Below are 22074 nucleotides of genomic sequence, written 5' to 3' on the forward strand. Positions count from 1 at the left end.
CTTTGACTTAGCCATCTATTATTATCTCAAGTTTTGGCATCTTCCTTAAATTGCGTCAGCAAATCCGCCATAGAAATAGGTAGAAAGAATAAGATGAAGCTCTGGTAATATGGATAACTATTGAAAGATAGTTTGTGTTTTTCTACATTGTAATGGACACGGTGCAGCCTTTGGTAGGTAGGCTGCTGGCAAGTTTCGGCTGCAGTACAAATCCTATCATATCACACAATTTCTAAAATGGTCAGGTGTATGTATGTGTATTATATATTTGTATTTTAAATGTTTTATTATACAGACTAGATAAAAAAAGAAGTGAAAATGGACAATTTTCTGTAAAAAAAAAAGCGGAGGTGCAAAAACATACGTTTAATTTTCTCCATGGCTCAGGCGGTCAAGTGGACACAAGGCTGTTTGGCTCATCTCAGTCATGAAGAGGAAGAACTTTGCAGCTGTTTCTGATTTAATAAACACATGCCATGCTGGTCATTGGTTGGTAGCATTAAAATAAAACCCAGCCCTAAAAAGAAATGTAGGTTGCAAATAATGTTTGTCATAGCATAGGAAAAGACACTGCATTCACATGGATTTGCACAAAGTGGGCGTTTCGGATTTGTCACTTCAAGGCCAAAATACATTGAGCCCCGAAGTATTGGGGCAGGGACAAATTTGGTTGTTTTGGCTCTGTACTCCAGCACTTTGGATTTGAAACAATAAAAGGTTAAAGTGCAGACTGCCAGCTTTAATTTGAGGTTATTTTCATCCATATCGGGTGAACCGTTTAGAAATTACAGCACTTTCTGTACATAGTCCCCCCATTTTAGGGGACCAAAAGTATTGCGACAAATTCACTCATGTCTATTAAATTAGTAGAAAGTTAAGTGTTTTGGTCCTAAATTCATAGCACGCAATTACTACATCAAGCTTGTGAATCTACACATTTCTTGGATGCATTAGGTGTTTGTTTTGGTTGTTTAAAATGTTTTTGTGCCTAATAGAAATGAATGGTAAATAATGTATTGTGTCATTTTGGAGTCACTTTTATTGTAAATATCAATTGAATATGTTTCTAAACACTTCTACATTAATGTGGATGCTTCCATGATTAAGGATAGTCCTGAATGAAACATGAATAATGATGATTTACAGAGGCATGAATATCATACCCCCCCCCCCCAAATTATGCTAACATCCCCTGTTATTGTAAGGGTGAGAGGTTAGCATGTCTTGGGGGTATGATATTTGTGCATCTGTAACTTTCTCATTCATCATAGTAATTGTATTATTTCAAATCTGAAGTGCTGGAGTATAGAGCCAAAACAACAACAATGTGTCACTGTATAATACCATCGTCTTTCAGCTTGAAAAAGTGGATTTCTACTGATGTGGGCTTTTTAAAGAACCCTGACACAATGCTCTAGGTCCACTTTACACACACACAAGCACACACAAACAGGCAGCCTTCCCAGGAGCTAAAACAGGGAGAGGCTAGAAACTTCTACAGTGAGAGGAAGGGGTGTTAAATTGAGTGCATGCTTTCAATCAGCACTCCTTCAAATATGGCTTGGTGCCAGCGTGTAAATTCAGTAGCTGCAATTTGTCAAATGTCACAACAAAAACTTAAATCAGTTTGTATTATATGTTAATATACTTTGCATTTGTCATGGAGTCAATATTTGGCGGAGGTCAAATATTATACCACTGTAAATACCCAGTTGTGGCCACTAGACCTGGGGCTGTATTCAATCACTACTTAAAGTCAAAAGAAGATTCTGTTCAAGCACAGCAAAAAAAAAAAAAAAAAAACGGTTCTAATTAATATGCAATTGAGCTTCCTGTACTTCACTTTCACATAGTTAACATATGTTTGGATGCATTAAGGCAACAAAACTGAATTCTTGCAATGCAAGACAGATAACATATTTGCCGTGTACGACCAAAACCCACAGGGATCCTTGTCCTTAAACAGCCTCTCTTCCCGGAGGCCTAAAATCCTCACACGGCCTCCAGTCAGTCAGTCAGTCAGTCAGTGATTGAATGATGCGTATGGAGAATAAGACTGTGATTTCCTTACTAGGGCTGCAATGAGTGAGGGCTGAGCCATGAGTCATTCACTTGTGGGTTTACACTGACTGCACACATTCCAGTATGGAGGACAGGGTCAGCTAACAGGCTAGAGATGCCTGAGCAATTTTACACAGAGGTGGATTTCAAGCCCTTCTTTCGTTGCCTGGCTACTCAGACTCCTTGCGCTGCCACACGCTATAACGTTCGTTTCTTCTCTGCAACGAGTCTGGATCTGAGTACCTCCCAATGATTTCTAGAATGCGATCACTTTCGAACCATTCTGATTGGTCACAAAAACCGATTGGTTAGTCCAGAGTCAAAACACACGTGTGTATGCTGCGTTTTGAAACACACGTGGGTATGCTGCGTTTTGAAACACACGTGGGTATGCTGCGTTTTGAAACACACGTGGGTATGCTGCGTTTTGAAACACGTGGGTATGCTGCGTTTTGAAACACACGTGGGTATGCCGCGTTTTGAAACACACGTGGGTATGCCGCGTTTTGAAACACACGTGGGTATGCCGCGTTTTGAAACACACGTGGGTATGCCGCGTTTTGAAACACACGTGGGTATGCCGCGTTTTGAAACACACGTGGGTATGCCGCGTTTTGAAACACACGTGGGTATGCCGCGTTTTGAAACACACGTGGGTATGCCGCGTTTTGAAACACACGTGGGTATGCCGCGTTTTGAAACACACGTGGGTATGCCGCGTTTTGAAACACACGTGGGTATGCTGCGTTTTGAAAGTTAGTTTAGTTAGAGATGATCCAATCGCTGATGACTTTATGTACAACGGCACTCATTTTGACGTCAACACAAACTTCTTCAACGATGGCAATCTCAGACTGAAGTCTGTAGCAAACATCGAGAGCAGTGGAAGAATTCAGTTTGAGTCGCCAGGGAACTTCTTTCAGTTTGCGGAATAAAAAAATCAGGTCTACCTCCTTGCAAAATGATTAGATGCAGCAGACGTAACCCCCGACTGATTATTTTGTGAGACAAAAGTTCCACTGTGCATTCATATTGAATATTCTTTTTACTTGAATTTTTTTTGCAGGATGATGGCAATTCTATTTATGTATTTTCAATATCCTGCAATTGAAAGTTATTTTACATAGTATGAAGTTCAAACCTGTCATGTTAGATGTAGCATGTCTTATATTCTTTGGCTTTGGGGTTTATCGTTCAACTCACTGTTTGTTTTTAATACACTGCTTTAGGATGATATCAGAACCAACAGTGGGCTTAAATCTGGGCTCTTGATAACTGTTGTTTCTCTGTCTGCTGTCTCTCCTCAGGACCAAGAACGCCGTACCCCCTTACATGCTGCTGCGTGTTTGGGCGATGTTCACATTATGGACCTTCTCATTAATTCAGGTAACGTTCTCCAGCATGAGACAGACCGTTTTCAGAGGGATTCGCATTGTTCACTCAATTATCCCTATCCTATTGTTGAATAAAGGACAGTTAATCATATCTGTTGGTATATACAAGTAGCAGTGAAACCCTTCCCTCTTGTCAATGAGGATAAGAAGCCTCATCCTAAAGGTAAATACTGATAATGAAATCAGAGAAGTGTGCAAATGTTACTGACCATCTGAGATCTGAGGCCCATTGTGATTGGCTGAATTAGTATTGAAAATTTGTTCCATCTGCATATTTTCTTTTTAAATCAGTTGAGCTACAGAATAGTTGACTGAGTTTGTCCTCTATCTCTCTCTCTCTCTCTCTCGCTCCTCTCTCTCTCAGGTGCTAGTATTAACGCTAAGGACCAAGGCTGGCGGACTCCCCTGCATCGGGCAGCTGCCTCACAGAACGAAGTAAGACTATCTTTGCAGGACAGTGCCATGTGAAGGCCATGTCAAATACAATATGTAAAACCTGCTACAGTCATTTACCTGGAATTCCTCATCAGTCTAAATAGCACTTCTCAGGGCTCATTTTCTTAGGTAATCAATATGGCAGATAAATTCATCTTCTCTCCTTCCTCGAATGAGTAGCTATATGAATGTCGGTGATGAAGTCGCACTCCTCGTACTTTTTATTTATTCTCCTACCGTCTTTCCCAGAAGGCCGTGGGGCTGCTGCTGAGACAGGATGCGGAGGTCAATGCCCGGGATAAATTCTGGCAGACGCCGTTGCACGTGGCTGCGGCCAACCGGGCCACACGCTGCGCTGAGGCTCTCATCCCCAAGCTGAGCAGCCTGAATGTGGCGGACCGCTCCGGCAGGACGGCTCTGCACCATGCTGCACACAGCGGCCACGTGGAGGTCAGGGGTCACAGCGAGGGTTTACGGTCATAGGGTGGAGGGTTTTGAGTAATACTGAAATGGCACCCAGTCCCCTATTTAGTTCACTATTTTTGACCAGGACCCGCATAGTATCCACTATACAGGGAATAGGTGCCATTTCAGATGTAGCCTAGGTGTTGAATTGCTCTTCCTCTACTCAGAAAGGTGTCTTACTGTGCTTGTTTTAACTCACTATCTCCTGTCTGTATCCAGATGGTGAATTTGCTCCTCAACAAAGGGGCCAACCTGAGTGCCAGCGATAAGAAGGAGAGGCAGCCAATCCACTGGGCCGCATACCTTGGTGGGTGGGACCTTAGAATGGACACTTCCTGAAATTGACACACTTTCCTCTCCTTGTTCAAGAGGCTTGGCCTGAGCAAAGGCACTGAGCAGATTCACTGATCTGCCAATCAACTTGCAAACTTCCCATCAAGGGATTAGGGTTGTCACGATACCAGTATCCCGATACCAGATTTTCCATGGCAAAAAAGAAAACACAAATTGGACTAAACTCTATTGTCCTATAAAAACCGACTTTATGTAAAATTGTGGGTGCTATAGCTTGTAAAATAAACAAATGTGACTAGGTGACAAATTTAATGCTGTTTGGTTCTAACTTTGGTTGGTTTTCCTCAAGAAATTAAGTCCTCCATGTTTTCCTTGCCACGATACGTCCGAGTATCGTGATACTGCTAGCGTGACAACCCTACAGGGGATCCTTGTCTACAAAGAAAAGCAAACCTGTGCCAAATTGCATATCCTCACGCACAAACAGAAAATTGCCAAGGCTTTCGTTAACCGGTCTGTGGGTCTGTAGTGTCTGTATGTTCCATGAATGTATGGTTGTCTCCTCTTCCCTCAGGGCATCTGCAGATCATGAAGCTTCTTGTGTCGCGGAGCGCGGACGCCATGTGCAGGGACAAGCGCGGTTATACCCCGCTCCACGCCGCAGCTGCCAGCGGCCAGATTGAGGTGGTCAAGTACCTGCTGCGGCTGGGGTCAGAGGTGAGGGGCCAGGGGGTGGGGCTCCATACAGTCACCATCATAAGGTCACTCAATCTGTCGTGTGGCTTCCTATTGTTGAATTCTTTGCTTGTGTGTTTAATTATTTTTTTTTTTCAAAAGTGCATTCCTAGTATAATATTTAGGTTAGGGCCTATCAGGGAAATCTTCAGGCCCAATAACCATCCCAACTCCCACCACCATCTCACCATCTAATTTCTGCCTTTTCTTTGTCTCCACGTCAGATTGATGAGCCTAACGCCTTTGGGAACACAGCGCTCCACATGGCGTGCTACACGGGCCAGGAGGCGGTGGCCAACGAGCTGGTGAACCGCGGCGCCAACGTCAACCAGCCCAACCACCACGGCGGCACGCCGCTGCACCTGGCCGCTGTCTCAACCAATGGGGCGCTCTGCCTCGAGCTGCTAGTCAACAATGGTGCTGACGTCAACATGCAGGTCAGTCGGAGGACGCCCGGGAAATGAGGGAATAAGGGATTGGTTGCACCCCAAATGGCACCCTATTCCATATATAGTGCAATATGGGCCCTGGTCAAAAGTAGTGCACTATATAAGGAATAGGTTGCCATTTGGGAGTCTTAGTCAACAGATGGCAGAAGTGGCATTTATAAACAAGGATATTTTGAATAACGTCCCAAGTTGTTTTGTGTATGTTTGAGGTAACTCGATTATTTTCATAACAAGAAATGTTTTTGTTTCTCACTTTCTCTCACAGAGTAAAGAAGGGAAGAGCCCTTTGCACATGGCCGCTATTCATGGGCGCTTCACCCGCTCCCAGATCCTTATCCAAAACGGTAACCACGCACACATCATAAAACACAATATTATCACACACTACACTTCAAATACAAGGATAGTGTGTTTGTGAAAAGTGCCTGCAGTATTTCAGGGACAAACTTCAGTTGAAGCGCACCAGCCGAACACACCCAACACTCATCCTCCAGCCCATAGCAACCACCACAACACCAACAGCCGAACACACCCAACACTCATCCTCCAGCCCATAGCAACCACCACAACACCAACAACCGAACACACCCAACACTCATCCTCCAGCCCATAGCAACCACCACAACACCAACAGCCGAACACACCCAACACTCATCCTCCAGCCCATAGCAACCACCACAACACCAACAGCCGAACACACCCAACACTCATCCTCCAGCCCATAGCAACCACCACAACACCAACAGCCGAACACACCCAACACTCATCCTCCAGCCCATAGCAACCACCACAACACCAACAGCCGAATACACCCAACACTCATCCTCCAGCCCATAGCAACCACCACAACTCCAACAGCCTCTGCCCCTAACCTCTCTCTCTCTCTCTCTCTCTCTCTCTCTCTCTCTCTCTCTCTCTCTCTCTCTCTCTCTCTCTCTCTCTCTCTCTCTCTCTCTCTCTCTCTCTCTCTCTCTCTCTCTCTCTCTCTCTCTCTCTCTCTCTCTCTCTCTCTCTCTCTCTTCTCCTGTGTGCAGGTGGGGATATAGACTGTGTAGATAAATATGGCAATACTCCTCTTCACGTTGCTGCTAAGCACGGCCACGAGCTGCTGATCAGCACCCTGATGACGAACGGTGCTGACACAGCCAGGTGAGAGGCTGTTTTCCATAAGCGCGGCTACTTTCCACTTCATAAATTAGCTGGTCTTTTCATTTAAAAGTTTCAATTTGCTAGTCAGAAAAGTCTATATAGCCTTCTCCTGCGAGAATGAACGGATGCATCTTCTAGTGATCTATTAATAGGACAGGCGCCTGCCAGTCACAAAGCGAGCGACGACAGGAAACGCCGCAGGGCCAAAAGCATCTTAACGCTAGAACCGTCATATTCCAACGGCCCAAAAATCTGCCCCCCCCAAAAACAGCTATGTCCTGCCCCTTCCCTGACTTTTCCTAAATGTTTGTATTTCGCACTGCTCATTTGTCAGAATTTTGAAATAACAGTATTGAGAGCCTTTTTACCTGTTTTCTTTCCACACCTATTCCTAACTTAACAGCCAAGACAATGTACCCAGCCAGGCGCTAATGCGTCTTTCTCCTCACTGAATTACAAATGAATGAATGTGCGATAATTGTGCACCTCCACAATGGAATTTAAATGAGGCCTAACTGAATGAGAAGGAGGGTGAAGAGGTTGATTTCATTTAGAAAGACAATAGTCTAATGATGAGGTTGTTATGCCTATTAATCAGCAGCAAATCATTTGACCGAGCGCCTTGGGGGGTTGATGCCAGTCTCTTTTACACTTTTACTTTGTAAAAATAAGCTGTTATGGGACTGTTTTATTTTACTATAACTCTTATCGAATTTATCGTAAAGGAAAGGAAAAAAACATGCTACGTGTTGCAGTAGACCTTTTAGAATAATGCAAAACACATCCTTGACTCTATCCAACTTGATGAGCGGGAAACAAACGATGCCGGTCAGCCTTCATGGCCGGCCAATCAAGACTACACCTAAACAAATTTCACACATAATAAAACGTTAGCCTATAGCCAATCTGATGAGCATATTCTGCAGTTTCTATTACGCTTAGCTTTGTCAAGTAACTCTCATAATTCAAGAGGAGCAGCTCTATTTCCAAATGTTACCGTGCTTCCAAATGTTACCGTGCTTCCAAATGTTACCGTGCTTCCAAATATATCTGTGCTTCCAAACGTATCCGTGCTGTCTATGCATTCAGCACATGACCACTCGCGGGGCAGCATTGCTCTTGCTACTAAGCAAAAACGAGTAACATAAGAAAATTCAAATATGCTGTTCTGTTGTCAATGGATGAGTGGGCGACAGAAACCAGGTAGAAACTGATAATGGTGTATGTGACTTCACTGGACTGGATGATGAGGAGAGTGAAGAGGGTGATTGAATTTGATTGATCTGAATTTTGAGTGTGAAGATGATTTGAATTTATAACAATAGTGTAATTATTCTAAAGAATTGTGGGCGGTCTAATTATTTTATTATGAAAGGCTGGAAATTGTATGTAATTTCCCCTCAGAGTCAAATCACACACGGCGTACAACATACAATGTGTGTAGTTCACAATGGAAAGCCGAACCAAACTAATGGACGCACTGACAGCATTGCAAACGGTGCAGAATTTAGATGAGTTGGACCCGGATGGAGGATCAGTTTTGAGTTTGAAATTGATGTGGAGTCATTTTGATCTGATCGGTATGGGATTGACTTTTTCACGACAGACCGTGCCATGCAACCGCCTCAGAGAGTATGCGACACCTTCGGCGGGTCTACACGGAACAAGGCCCATGAAAACGATGTGCAGTGCAATCGATTTTGTTTGTGGGGCTTGCTCACACGAAGCCCCAAAGCTGTGTGCTGAGTGTGGGCCCAAAGCATAAAGAGAAAACGAGATATGGTTCATGCATAATGGCACGCGTATAAGGGCACAATAGTGTCCGGTACAATCAACAAATGTATATCTTGTCAACTTTTTATCTTTTCATGAATTCGGAAAGTATTCGTAAAGTATTCAGACCCCTTCACTTTTTCCACATTTTGTTACATTACAGCCTTATTCTAAAATTTCCCTCATCAATCTACATACCATAACCCATAATGAGAAAGTGAAAACAGGTTTTTCAAAATTTTTGCAAATGTATTAACAATAAAAAACATACATAATTTATATAAGTATTCATCAGACCCTTCGGTATGAGACTTGAAATTGAGCTCAGGTGCATCCTGTTTCCATTGATCATCTTTGAGCTGTTTCTACAACTTGGAGTCCACCTGTGGTAAATTAAATTGATTGGACATGATTTGGAAAGGCACACACCTGTCAATATAAGGTCCCACAGTTGACAGTGCATGTCAGAGCAAAAACCAAGTCATGAGGTCAAAGGAATTGTCTGTAGAGCTCCAAGACAGGATTGTGTCGATGCACAGATCTGGGGAAGAGTACCAAAAACATTCTGCAGCGTTGAAGGTCCCCAAGAACACAGTGGCTTCCATCATTCTTAAATGGAAGACGTTTGTAACCACCAAAACTCTTCCTAGAGCTGGCCGCTCTGACAAACTGAGCAATCGTGGGAGAAGGGCCTTGGTCAGGGAGGTGACCAAGAACCCGATGGTCACTCTGACAGAGCTCCAGAGTTCCTCTATGGAGATGGGAGAACCTTCCAGAAGGACAACTGTCTCTGCAGCACTCCGCCAATCAGGCCTTTATGGTAGAGTGGACAGCCGGAAGCCACTCCTCAGTAAAAGGCACATGATAGCCCGCTTGGAGTTTGCTAAAAGGCACCTAAAGGACTCTTAGACCATAAGAAACAAGATTCTCTGGTCTGATGAAACCAAGATTGAACTCTTTGGCCCGAATGCCAAGTGTCACATCTGCAGGAAACCTGGCACCATCCCTACGGTGATGCATGATGGTGGCATCATCATGCTGTGGGGTTGTTTTTCAGCTGCAGGGACTGGGAGACTAGTCATGATTGAGGGAAAGATGAATGGAGCAAAGTACAGAGAGATCCTTGATGAAAACCTGCTCAAGAGCGCTCAGGACCTCAGACTGGGGCGAAGGTTCACCATCCAACAGGACAACAACCATATGTAAACATCCAAGACAACGCAGGAGTGGCTTCGGGACAAGTCTCTGAATGTCCTTGAGTGACCCAGCCAGAGCCCAGACTTGAACCCGAATCGAACATCTCTGGATAGACCTGAAAATAGCTGTGCAGCGATGCTCCCCATCCAACCTGACAGAGCTGGAGAGGATCTGCAGAGAAGAATAGGAGAAACTCCCCAAATACAGGTGTGCCAAGCTTGTAGCGTCATACCCAATAAGACCCGAGGCTGTAATCGCTGCCAAAGGTGCTTCAACAAAGTACTGAGTAAAGGGTCTGAATACTTAGGTAAATGTGATATTTCATTATTTATTTTTTTAATTTGCAAACATTTCTAAAAAAAAGTTTTTTTGCTTTGTCATTATGGGGTATTGTGTATAGATTAATGAAGTAAAAAAAAAACGGATTTAATCCATTTTAAAATAAGGCTGTAACGTAACACAATGTGGTAAACGTCAAGGGGTCTGAATACTTTCCGAATGCAATGTATTTCCACAAATATTTATTTATGCAGTTCATCAAGTTGGCTTCAATCAAATTTATTTTCACGGAGGAGGGAGAGCATGATGCTTCTTCATCTCCTGTGAGTGAATTTACACATCCCATGTAATGTAAGTGTTAACGATGAGTTGAAATCCACTTAATTATTGTTTTGTGGCACATTTCATTTATTTTCTTTCGCGTGTTTCATAGGCCTATAGCCAGCTACAGAGTTGGGCGCATAGGCTATTTACTGTTTCTTTGATTGACGACCGAACGGTGTCGAACTGACTAAAGTCAATCTCCTACATCCCTTTGCTATTCATAAATCATACAATGTAGGTGTATTTCCATGGTATCGCAACGGAACAAGTAAACTCAAGATCTTGTTTGTATTTTCCTGGGATTCTAAGCCCATGTCGAGTCTTGCCAGTGACTGGTCAGTGTTGCCTAGTGATGGGTTGTTCGCCAACTAACGGCTCTTTTTGAACAGATCTTTCATTCTAACATTTGTAAAAAATGATCTGAAAAATACAACACTAATGCATTCGGAAAGTATTCAGGCAGGACCGACTTTGGGAAACCTTGTTTTAGGTTATTGTCCTGCTGAAAAGTTAATTAATCTCCCAGTGTCTGGTGAAAAGCAGACTGAACCAGGTTTTCCTCTAGGATTTTGCTTGTTATGTCCATTACGTTTCTTTTTTTTATCCTGAAAAACTCCCCAGTCCTTAACGATTACAAGCATACCCATAACATGATGCAGACACCACTATGCTTGAAAATTTGGAGAGTTGTACTCAGTAATGTGTTTGTATTGGATTTGCTGCAGACAGAATACTTTGAGTTGCTTTGTCACTTTTTGCAGTATTACTTTAGTGCCTTGTCGCAAACAGGATGCATGTCATGGATATATGTTTATTCTTTACAGGCTTTCTTTTCATTCTGTCAATTAGGTTAGTATTGTTGTTGGTATCCATTCTCAGTAAAAATCTCAAAAACCAAATGTCAAGGGGTGTGAATACACTATGTGGTTGCTTCAAGTTGTATATTTATGGTCTTTAATCTATTGCGTTGTCATCTACTCCAATATCAATGTTAGTCAATTATAGCCTAGTTCATTAAATAGCCTGCTCCATATTTGCAAAATGTTTGCAGTCCACATTGTTCTAATTACATTGCTTCAATATAGAAATACATTGTTCAACAGGCTATAGAACTCACACTGATATAGGGGCTAGGCCTACTGTAAATTGCCGTCTGTGGACATGCCAAACGTAGTCAATAAGAAAGCTTAAATTCACTAGGCTATTGGTAATCAAATTCTAATTAAAACAAAACAACTTGTTTTAAAATAGGCTGTGTCTAAATACAGTTCCAGGAACCATAATTGCTCCCTGTTTTGATGTAAAACCTGCCATAGTCTAAGTTGCCTTGTCTGTATTATATACCCATATAATATATTATATACCCATATAATACAGACAAGGCAACTTAGACTATGGAAGGTTTTATACACATCAAAACGTTTCACATCCTATATAAAAAGAAAGGGGGATGTCCACTCACCGTTATACTGCCCCCAAATAATATTTTATAAACATCTTACAGATGGTATTCACCGAGGTCCTAATCTCTCGTTTCATGATGGGCATGGACACATGTAGCCTACATCATGGAGGGGGCTTTAAGCACATCCAAAACAGAAGCTGCATGGCAAAAATAATTTAGGCCTACTTACAATACATAGATAAAAGTTCATGTCAGCTCACTGTTTTGCTCCTCTTAAACTTGATATTTTAATAAAACTTTGGTAATTTAAGATTTATTTCCAAGCTGTCTCACGAGCCAAACCCTTTATCGACAGTCTTGACTACTTGGTGATTACATTGGGCAGGACCCAAAAAAAACAGCCTTCATTGAGAGGGGAGGCTATGCTTGGTTTTTAATCAAATAAAAATCACATTACTCTTGTTCCATGTGCGTATGGGCGGTGTGCATCATGTCTGAATGGGCTGCATTTCCTCTGTCAAAATGCATGCCATAACCACCCGCGTTACCCCTTAAACCAGCGTTTGGTTGGTCTTAAAGAAGCTGGCTTTAATAGGTCAAAATTGCCATTGAACGTGCGTTTGTCACTTGTACTGCCTTAACGCCAGCCGAAAATAGAGCCCTAATTGTCCACAGCAGCAGAGCCAATAAAATGCATCATTTGAAGAACAAACATCATTGTGGCAATTCATATTTTGCAGATGACTTGTTTTAATGTTAAAAATGGTTCTCTTACTTAGAAAATAGTCCTGATCATCTAGGCCTAGACGATAACAAAAACACACAGAATTCATACATTTTCAGTAATTTTAATTGTAAAATAATGTCTTTCTACTCAGTAACACGACTAATTTTACCAATCTGGGAGGTAAAGTCCAGAGTTGGATGACATCCAGATTTTCATATCGTCATACCGTCCTTCTCTCATCCCGGGATTTACGGTATTACTGTTTTAGTACACAAGGGGGTGCTAAAATGTTTAATAAAGCCCATTGGGTGTCTATTACAGAATGCTAGCAAAATTAGCACAATAGCACATTTCCATAGAGGCTGCTAGCTAAATATGCTAATGAGAATGCTAATGAGAATGCAAACGAGCGCAAACAAAAATTAACTAATTGCAAAGATAGGCAATCCAGATCACACGTATAGATAGTAGCTACCAAATGTAATTTTTGGTGACTTTGGACATTTTTCAAGCGAATGTGAAAGAGACATTGTCAAATTAACAAAGTTTTGATGCATGCTTGTCTGAAGGAAGAGATGCATGTCTACACGCTTTGTCTGTGTGGAGTCGCTAGGGCAATGGGCCTGCTGCTCCGCTCAGAGAACAGGAGAGGAGCAGGCTGAGGGGCCGAGAAAGGAAAGGAGAAAAAAACGCAAGGAAATCAAATCAAAGTTTATTTGTCACGTGCGCCGAATACAACAGGTGTAGACCTTACAGTGAAATGCTTACTTACAGGCTCTAACCAATAGTGTGAAAAAAAGGTGTGTGTGTGTGTGTGTGTGTGTGTGTGTGTGTGTGTGTGTGTGTGTGTGTGTGTGTGTGTGTGTAAGTAAAAAATAAAACAACAGTAAAAAAAACTAATCCAAAGCGCTTTGACTTCTCAAAACCGGCAGAAAGCTCACACTATATGATGCCCCGTCTCCTTATTAATTCAGCCACTTCGCTAACTAGTTAAACCAAATACACAGCTGGACTCACCAGCTCCCGCTTTCTCCAGTTGTGGAACTATTGGTAAGCTTCATAATGTAAAATGATGTGACAAGAATGCAATTTTCTTTATCCCCTAGCGTATTGCACAAGTTGATTGCAGGTATTTACTTAAAAAAAAGTTGCTTAAAATTTTCACATTTATTGAAAAACTTAAAAGAAATAGGTTTGACGGTATTGAAAAAGCCTCCCGTGGCCATTTCCAAATACCCAGTATATGGTATATACGCTAATCTGCACAAGCCTATACGGGATTCTGCCCAAGCCTAGTAAAGTTGTTAAAGTATTCAATCATTTAACTTTGTGTTTCGGATGGAATTAAGGCATTAGAATGTACCAGAGGCCACCAAAATAGAACTCGATCTGCAAAAAAAGAAAATTGGGGGGGGGGGGGCATGCTATCCTATATTTATTTATGGAAAACGCTGCTCACACACACACACACACACACGTTTTGTTCTTCTATCCTCGTGGGGACCTAAAATAGATTTCCATTCAAAATCCTATTTTCTCTAACCTAACCCCTAAACTTAACCCAACTCCTAACCCCTTACCCTAACCCTAATTGTAAACCTAACCCCTAAGCTTAAAATAGCCTTTGTCGTCATGGGGACATAGGAAATGTTTTGCTATCCTTGTGGGGACTTTTTAAGATTTTTGGTCCCCTCAAGGATAGAATAGCCGACACACATATACACAATCAGGTTACAGAAAAGACACAATTCAGGTGTAGAAAAACAGTATTTATGGCAGAACAAGGACATCTCTCCTGAGAGAACGTTGTCAGAAGATCAGCTCTTCCACTGCTTATGCAACATAACGGTCATCTCAACAGAGCTAGCAGCAAAGCTCGCATTCCTCTTCTAGTTAACATTGTATATTGTATGTTACATATTTGAGACGGTACAGTATCTGATCTCCTTGCCCGTCTTATATCTTCCCGTATCCATCTGTGTTATTGTCTCTCTCTGTAGGCAAGGGATTCATGGGATGTTTTCGTTGCATTTGGCTGTGCTCTACGGGTTTTCAGACTGTTGTCGCAAGTTACTCTCCTCAGGTAAGTCTATAGACTGAAATTGTTGTTTGTGTAATGGAGACGGATCATGTTTCATGGATGTGTACGTTGAAATTGACCTAAGTAGTTCTGTGTCAGAGAGAATGTGAGAGGGCATGTACGTACAGCACATTCTTTAACTTCTTGCTTTTCCTCATTAAGTGTCATGTTCAGAAACCGAGATTTCAATAGATGTCCTACTCAGTACACACAAAGGCCATTGTTCCATCCAGACCTCCTGATGTGGTCACCCTGTATGACCACACTTCCTGTTTTGTGCTGTCGCACTTCCTGCAGGTCAGCTGTACAGCATTGTATCATCTCTAAGCAACGAGTATGTGCTATCAGCCGGGTTTGACATAAACACCCCAGACAGCCTGGGGAGGACCTGCCTGCATGCCGCTGCCTCTGGAGGGTGAGCACGCGTACCCGCGCTCACACACACATTTTTTTAATGAAGAGAGAGCTTTGTTAATGGTTGTGTAATCATCTCATTTGTATTTCTGTTCTCTCTTTGACGGCAGAAACGTTGAATGTCTTAACTTGCTGTTGAGCAGTGGTGCCGACTTGAGTAAAAAGGACAAACTGGGAAAGTGAGTGGTCTCATTCTGGAATTCAACAAACTTGTTTTCCCCCATAGCATTTTTGTCATTGAGTGAATTCTATTCTATCTCGTGAGTGTGACTCATCACCTCTCTCCTCTTCCGTCCCTCTCTTGGCAGAGCTCCTTTGCACTACGCTGCTGCGAATGGGAGCTACCAGTGCACGGTTGCCCTGGTGAGTGCTGGTGCCGAGGTGAATGAGCTGGACCAGAAAGGCTGCAGCCCCCTGCACTACGCTGCCGCATCGCAGACCTTCTGCCGGTGAGACACACAGATAACACACACAGAGGGGCAAAAAAATACCAGACTCCAAAATGTGAATGACATTTTTGTTTTTGTTTCAGAGTGGACAGACATTACTCAGTCGGACACCAGAGTGAGGAGAGGGCAAAGGAGGACTTTTTGTAAGTCCCTCACCATGATGTTTTATCAAGCTTAAAACATACAAACCTACCAACTGACCAAGCTCAAGAATGTTGGTTTCTCAGAAGATGGGAACTGTTTAGAAATGTACCATTTTCTACAATGGTTTGCAGATCAAGTTAACCCGCCCATGTATACTGAACAAAAATATAAACGCAACATGCAACAATTTCAAAGATTTTACTGAGTTACAGTTCATATAAGGAAATTAGTCAATTGAAATCAGTTCATTAGGCCCTAATCTATGGATTTCACATTACTGGGAATACAGATATGCATCTGTTGGTATGAGGTGATGGCGGCGGATGAATGGCACGACAAAGGGCCTCAGGATCTCGTCACGGTATCTCTGTGCATTCAAATTGCCATAAATAAAATGCAATTGTGTTCATTGTCCGTAACTTATGCTTGTCCATACCATAGCCATACTGTTGACATCAGCAAATGGCTCGTCCACATGACGCAATACACGTGGTCTGCGGGTGTGAGGATGTTTGGACATACTGCCAACTTCTACAAAACGAAGTTGGAGGTGGCTTATGGTAGAGAAATGAACATTAAATTCTCTGGCAACAGCTCTGGTGGACATTCCTGCAGTCAGTATGCCAGTTGCATGCTCCCTCAACTTGAGACCTGTGACGTGTTGTGTGACTGAACTGCACATTTTAGAGTGGCCCAGTACAAGATGAACCTGTGTAATGATCAGGCTGTTTAATCAGCTTCTTGATATATCAAACCTGTCAGGTGGATGGATCATCTTGGCAAAGGAGAAACGCTCACTAACAGGGATGTTAATACATTTGTGTACAAGATTTGAGAGAAATATGCTGTTTGTGCATCTGGAACATTTCTGGCATCTTTTATTTCAGCTCATGAAACATGGGACCAACACTTTACATGTTGCGTTTATATTTTTGTTCATTGTATTTGACGGCTTGTTGTTTGATGACAGTTTTTCCCCTCTGTGTTGCCATAGTTGTGTATCCAGAAGCCTGTTGGTTGACCTAACATGACGGTCTCCTCTGTATGTGTAGTTGTTTGGAGTATCTGCTGGATAACGGGGCTGACCCGGCTCTGAGGAACACCAAGGGTTACAGCGCAGTCCACTACGCAGCAGCCCACGGAAACAAGCAGAACCTGGAGCTGGTGAGTCAGTGGGAGGAGGGACTGCAGGCCTGTGTGTGTGTGTGTGTGTGTGTGTTTGTGTGTGTGCATGCTGCAGACAGACAGGCAAAGATGAGTCGTATCATGGATGCATTTCAACAGTGGCTGACCCTCCTCGTCTTCATCTGCACTATGAAAGAACAGGGCAAGTGACGGTAAAGTCCTAGTAGACATCCAACCATGTTGCTTTCACTAGTCCGTTGTTTTCAGATCAGTGCCGATGAAGACGAGGAAAGGAAATCACTTTAGCGCATCGAGACGCGTTCAAAGTTGCACTTGGTTTGAAGCTGGTAATGGACTTTGTAATAATAAAGTGGTATTTTCAGCCACACCTTTAAGAGCTGACAGTGGGTGTCGGTAAATAATTTACTGTCACTTCCTCTTCATAGGGCTAAGCTCAGGTGACTGAGTTATGTACCGCTTCCTTTGGGAAGTGCAGTGATCTCAGCATGTGGTGCAGTATGTACAGGTTGCAAACTCCTGTCTTTGTCCCTCTTTCCCCCCCAGCTCTTGGAGATGTCGTTCAACTGTCTGGGAGACGTGGAGAGCAGTGTTCCAGTTAGCCCTTTGCACTTAGCCGTGAGTACAGTACACCCGCATAGCCTCGTTTCCGCTGGCCTGAAGGTCTACTTGACTGTACTGTCTATGCTCTTTCTATAGATTGTTTCAACTTCAAATGAACACATTACATTAGTTTAATTATGGCTGTCTTAGTTCTACAGTGCAAGTTCAAAGTTGGAGTGAACTATTCATTTAACACACTTACCCAATGAATTGACACATTTACCCCCCCCCCCCTCTCACACACTTCAGTTTGACTGTTGTGTGGTTCTAGTTCTGAAGTGGGAGTGTGATGTCCCTCGAACACAGTGACCCACCGCCGTTCTCACACTCGTGTTTTTCCCCCTCCACCCAGGCGTATAACGGTCACTGTGAGGCGTTGGGGGTGCTGTCTGAGACGCTGGTGAGTCTGGACGTTCGGGATGCGGGGGGGCGCACCGCCCTCTACTTGGCGGCCCAGAAGGGACACGCTCAGTGCTTGGAGGTCCTGCTGTCCCACGGGGTCTCCTGCCACCTCAGGGAGCGCCGCAACAAGTGGACCCCACTCCATGTCGCAGGTGTGTGTGTGTGTTTTCCACTCTACGTGGATTTTGTGATTGTTAGATTCTAATCCACAATGGTGTTTGGATGTGTGTATGAGCTTATGTCGATTATTTTCAGTCCTCTCTGTTACCCGCTCTTCATTGCGTGTGCATGAGCTTGTCTCAATATTTGACCTTCTACGTCACCACCTCCTCCAGCTTCCAACGGCCAAACAGACTGTCTGCTCATGCTGGTCAACCGAGGGGAGAAGGCTGACATCATCGACATTGCCGACGTACAGGGACAGTGAGTGACTGTCATTCATTTCTAGAACGTGTTTGTTGAGTACGTGTTTGTTGAGTACGTGTTTGTTGAGTACGTGTTTGTTGAGTACGTGTTTGTTGAGTACGTGTTTGTTGAGTACGTGTTTGTTGAGTACGTGTTTGCACCCACTAGAATAGGAAAGATGGTTTTTGCAGTTTTTTTTTAACACAATTCTCAGGTAGTAGGCTCCCTTTTTTTTCCTACTGGTTATTTGTGTGTAAAACCTTTGGGATTGTGTGTGTGTGTGTGTGTGTGTGCGAAGGACGGCTCTGATGCTGGCAGCTCTGGGCAGTCACACTGACTGTGTCCACATCCTGCTGGAGAAGGGAGCCGGGGCCGACGCCGCCGACAAGCGAGGCCGCACTGCCCTACACAGAGCTGTGAGTGTCCCCACCATGTGTATGTGCTTGGTCTAACCATAACATCTGCCCAATCTCAAAATATATTGCCAATGGGGGTCCCCTGCAGTCACATTCATCGAATCTGGGTGGATGGGACACTTAGAGAAACTGCTGATAAGCTACACTATATATGCAAAAGTATGTGGATTCGGCTATTTCAGCCACACGCATTGCTGACAGGTGTATAAAATTGAGCACACAGCCACGCAATCTCCATAGACAAACATTGGCAGTATTTTTACAATTGTATTTATTTAACCTTTATTTAACTAGGCAAGTCAGTTAAGAACAATTTCTTAATTACAATAACGGCCCTACCCCGGCCAAACCCTCCCCTAACCCGAACGACGCTGGGCCAATTGTGCACCGCCCTTTGGAACTCCTGATCACGGCTGGTTATGATACAGCCTGGGATCAAACCAGGGTCTGTAGTGATGCCTCTAGCACTGCGATGCAGTGCCTTAGACCGCTGCGCCTCTCGGGAGCCTTACTGAAGAGCTCTTTGACTTTCAAAGTGGCACCGTCATAGGATGCCACCTTTCCAACAAGTCAGTTTGTCAAATTTCTGCGCTTCTAGAGCTGCCCCGGTTAACTGTAAGTGCTGTTATTGTGACGTGAAAAGGTCTAGGAGCAGCAACGGCTCAGCCGCGAAGGGGTAGGCCACACAAGCTCACAAAACGGGACCGCCGAGTGCTGAAGCGCATGAAGCGAGTAAAAATCACCGGTCCTCTGGTTCAACACTCACTGGAGACCAACTCCATATTAATGCCCATGATTTTGGAATGAGATGTTCGGCGAGCAGGTGTCCACACAGTTTTGGTCATGTAGTGTGCTATTGACCTGCGGTGATTGTCCAAGAAAGTTATTCCTTTCAACTGTTCTCTAACTCTCTCTCTTATCTCTGTCCTCTCTTTCTCTTGTCAATGAAGGGTTCTGTCTCTTTAACTCTGTCTCTGTCTCCTCCTGCAGGCGGTGATGGGCTGTGAGGACTGTGTGTCGGCCCTGCTGGAGCACGGCGCTTCGGCTCTGTGCAGGGATTTCCGGGGGCGCACCCCCCTGCACCTGGCCGCTTCCTGCGGCCACATGGAGCTCCTGCGCAGCCTGCTGCAGGGCGCCACACGCACCGACCCCCTCGACTCAATGCTGGACTACAGCGGATACACTCCCACCCACTGGGCCGCTTACCACGGTGAGTCACACGCACGACCTTCCCGGAGAGGCTACAAATAACCTCAGTGAGTAACTCACACAGTGTGGGATTGGGCTAAATAGCATTGAGAGAACTTCTAAACTGTGTCTGACTCCATCTCTCGTCTCTTTCAGGGCACGAAGACTGTTTGGACATTTTACTTGAACACAAACCTTTTAGTATCCAGGAAGGAAACCCCTTCACCCCATTGCACTGTGCTCTGTGAGTACCGTCGCTGGTTCCCCCCTGCTCTTTAGGGTTCTGGATTCCGCTATTATTATCAGAGCTTCTGTTTTGAAAAACGTAAATCTGTCGGAATGATGAGACCTGGTGTTGAATCCATCAGAATGTTGACCTGGCTGCTGCTGTCCTTTTTTTTTATGACAGAGAGATGGAGGATGTTTTCTCACAGTTTGTCTTGTTCCTTTCCAGAATAAATGGCCATGATGGTGCTGCTGAACTACTGGTGGAGACGGTCGGACCTCAGATGGTGAACATCAGAGACGCCAAAGGAAGGTGTGTGTCTGCCTTGACTTTCTGCATATGCCTTTGTGTACGGAGCTCTGTCAAGTCTAGTGTATTGCAGCTTGCTACTCGCTTACCTGTCTTCGGTCTCGTTTGTCTGGTTGTGGCTGTCCTGGGCTGTGCCTGAAGGACCCCGTTGCATGCAGCTGCCTATTCGGAGAGTGTGGTCGGGCTGCAGCTGGCCCTGGTCCAGGGGGCAGAGGTCAATGCCGTGGACACCACGGGACGCTCCGCCCTGATGGTTGCCTCCGACAACGGACGGACCGCAGCCGTGGGTGAGTGGCCAGAAATGAGATCATGTGAATAATTGCACCCAGTAAATATGAGAACGGAACGTTTAGTGGGTTTATTAGTTTAGTATACATCATTTTATGTTTTTATTTTATATGTATTTATTAAATGTATTAATGGACTGCGTAACTGTGGACACCACATCAAATAGCAACCCTTCCTAGTGACCGTGGCAAGTGGAGGAAGCTTGTTGTCGACTGTTCTGCAGCCGAATGATGATGATGTGTAATTGTGAGAGACGTGTGAACCCAACAGAGATCCTGCTGCACCAGGCCAAGGCAGACCTGACCCTGCTGGATGTCAACGACAACACCGCCCTTCACCTGGCCTGCAGCAAGGTGAGACACACACACACACACACACACACACACACACACACAGTCCTGCAGCAAGGCAAGACACTCCGCCATACGCTCGTGGCTGACAGACGGTTTACTGTTATTTAGAATGATCACTCACTGTAGCCAAATTCACAACCTAAGTTATTTAAAAACTCTGGCATCTATCAACTATACAGAAAACAAGCATGACAGGTCCACATATCATTGGATTACCTGCTTTACACTTTCAGATTGCTCATGTATATTACTGTTGATACCAAAGCATTATTAGGTGGCAGGGAAATGGCATGTGTGTACTAATGTTTCAACCCCAGTGTACTAAACCTGACCTTTATGTGTTTCCCTGCAATACGGGGTATATTTGTACATCAAGCTGTCTTGCCGTACAGAAACGGGAGCGCTTGCCTTTATAGGCTGTTCTCGGACACGGCTTGCTTACTTAATGTGTTTTCTCCCGCAGGCTCATGAGATGTGTGCCCTGTTAATCCTGGGAGAGATCAGCGACCCCTCCCTCATCAATGCAACAAACAGTGCACTGCAAATGTGAGCCACCATCATCATCACAGCGACTCAGCCTTTCATGAAAGACACTGTTCAACACTGTATGAAACCCAACCTTCATCTCTCACTCAGCCCTTTTAAATGACTCCTAACTCCAGGAGTTAACGTGAGTGAGAGCTGAAGCTGGGGGATCTATACAAAGCCGTGAAGACCTAGCGTTTTGTTTACCCAGGTGGTCTATTGACTGTTTATCCCATTTCCCTCTTCCCCAGGCCCCTTCATATCGCAGCGAGGAACGGTCTGGCTACAGTGGTCCAGGTGCTCCTCAGCCAGGGGGCAGCTGTGATGGCTATAGATGAGGAGGGTGAGTCACCACGGTGTCGGTTAGTGTTGGTCATTTTCTTATGTCGCTTCGGATAGCGTGTCTGATATGCATGTTCACCTCTTCACTAAAGCAGGTTGT

At 44.1% G+C, this 22074-nt stretch overlaps 1 protein-coding gene across 2 annotated transcripts in view; it reads left to right on the forward strand.

Annotated features, from left to right (window-relative positions):
- Positions 1 to 22074, forward strand: part of LOC115207995 (serine/threonine-protein phosphatase 6 regulatory ankyrin repeat subunit C) — a 36960-nt gene that overhangs the window by 3235 nt on the left and 11651 nt on the right. Inside the window, exons 3-27 of one of the 2 annotated variants that reach the window (XM_029775672.1) lie at positions 3369 to 3447; positions 3820 to 3890; positions 4140 to 4340; positions 4575 to 4662; positions 5224 to 5366; positions 5609 to 5821; positions 6099 to 6177; positions 6868 to 6982; positions 14688 to 14770; positions 15065 to 15182; positions 15292 to 15360; positions 15490 to 15630; positions 15714 to 15773; positions 16827 to 16938; positions 17464 to 17535; positions 17873 to 18074; positions 18258 to 18345; positions 18626 to 18743; positions 19734 to 19953; positions 20088 to 20175; positions 20386 to 20469; positions 20608 to 20753; positions 21025 to 21107; positions 21571 to 21653; positions 21884 to 21994. In XM_029775672.1, the coding sequence (XP_029631532.1) occupies positions 3369 to 3447; positions 3820 to 3890; positions 4140 to 4340; positions 4575 to 4662; positions 5224 to 5366; positions 5609 to 5821; positions 6099 to 6177; positions 6868 to 6982; positions 14688 to 14770; positions 15065 to 15182; positions 15292 to 15360; positions 15490 to 15630; positions 15714 to 15773; positions 16827 to 16938; positions 17464 to 17535; positions 17873 to 18074; positions 18258 to 18345; positions 18626 to 18743; positions 19734 to 19953; positions 20088 to 20175; positions 20386 to 20469; positions 20608 to 20753; positions 21025 to 21107; positions 21571 to 21653; positions 21884 to 21994 (2867 nt within the window). The remainder of the gene's footprint in view (positions 1 to 3368; positions 3448 to 3819; positions 3891 to 4139; positions 4341 to 4574; positions 4663 to 5223; positions 5367 to 5608; positions 5822 to 6098; positions 6178 to 6867; positions 6983 to 14687; positions 14771 to 15064; positions 15183 to 15291; positions 15361 to 15489; positions 15631 to 15713; positions 15774 to 16826; positions 16939 to 17463; positions 17536 to 17872; positions 18075 to 18257; positions 18346 to 18625; positions 18744 to 19733; positions 19954 to 20087; positions 20176 to 20385; positions 20470 to 20607; positions 20754 to 21024; positions 21108 to 21570; positions 21654 to 21883; positions 21995 to 22074) is intronic. The other variant, XM_029775671.1, reaches the window with a different exon arrangement.

This window comes from Salmo trutta, chromosome 14, assembly GCF_901001165.1.
Source record: "Salmo trutta chromosome 14, fSalTru1.1, whole genome shotgun sequence".
Lineage (NCBI taxonomy): Eukaryota > Metazoa > Chordata > Actinopteri > Salmoniformes > Salmonidae > Salmo > Salmo trutta.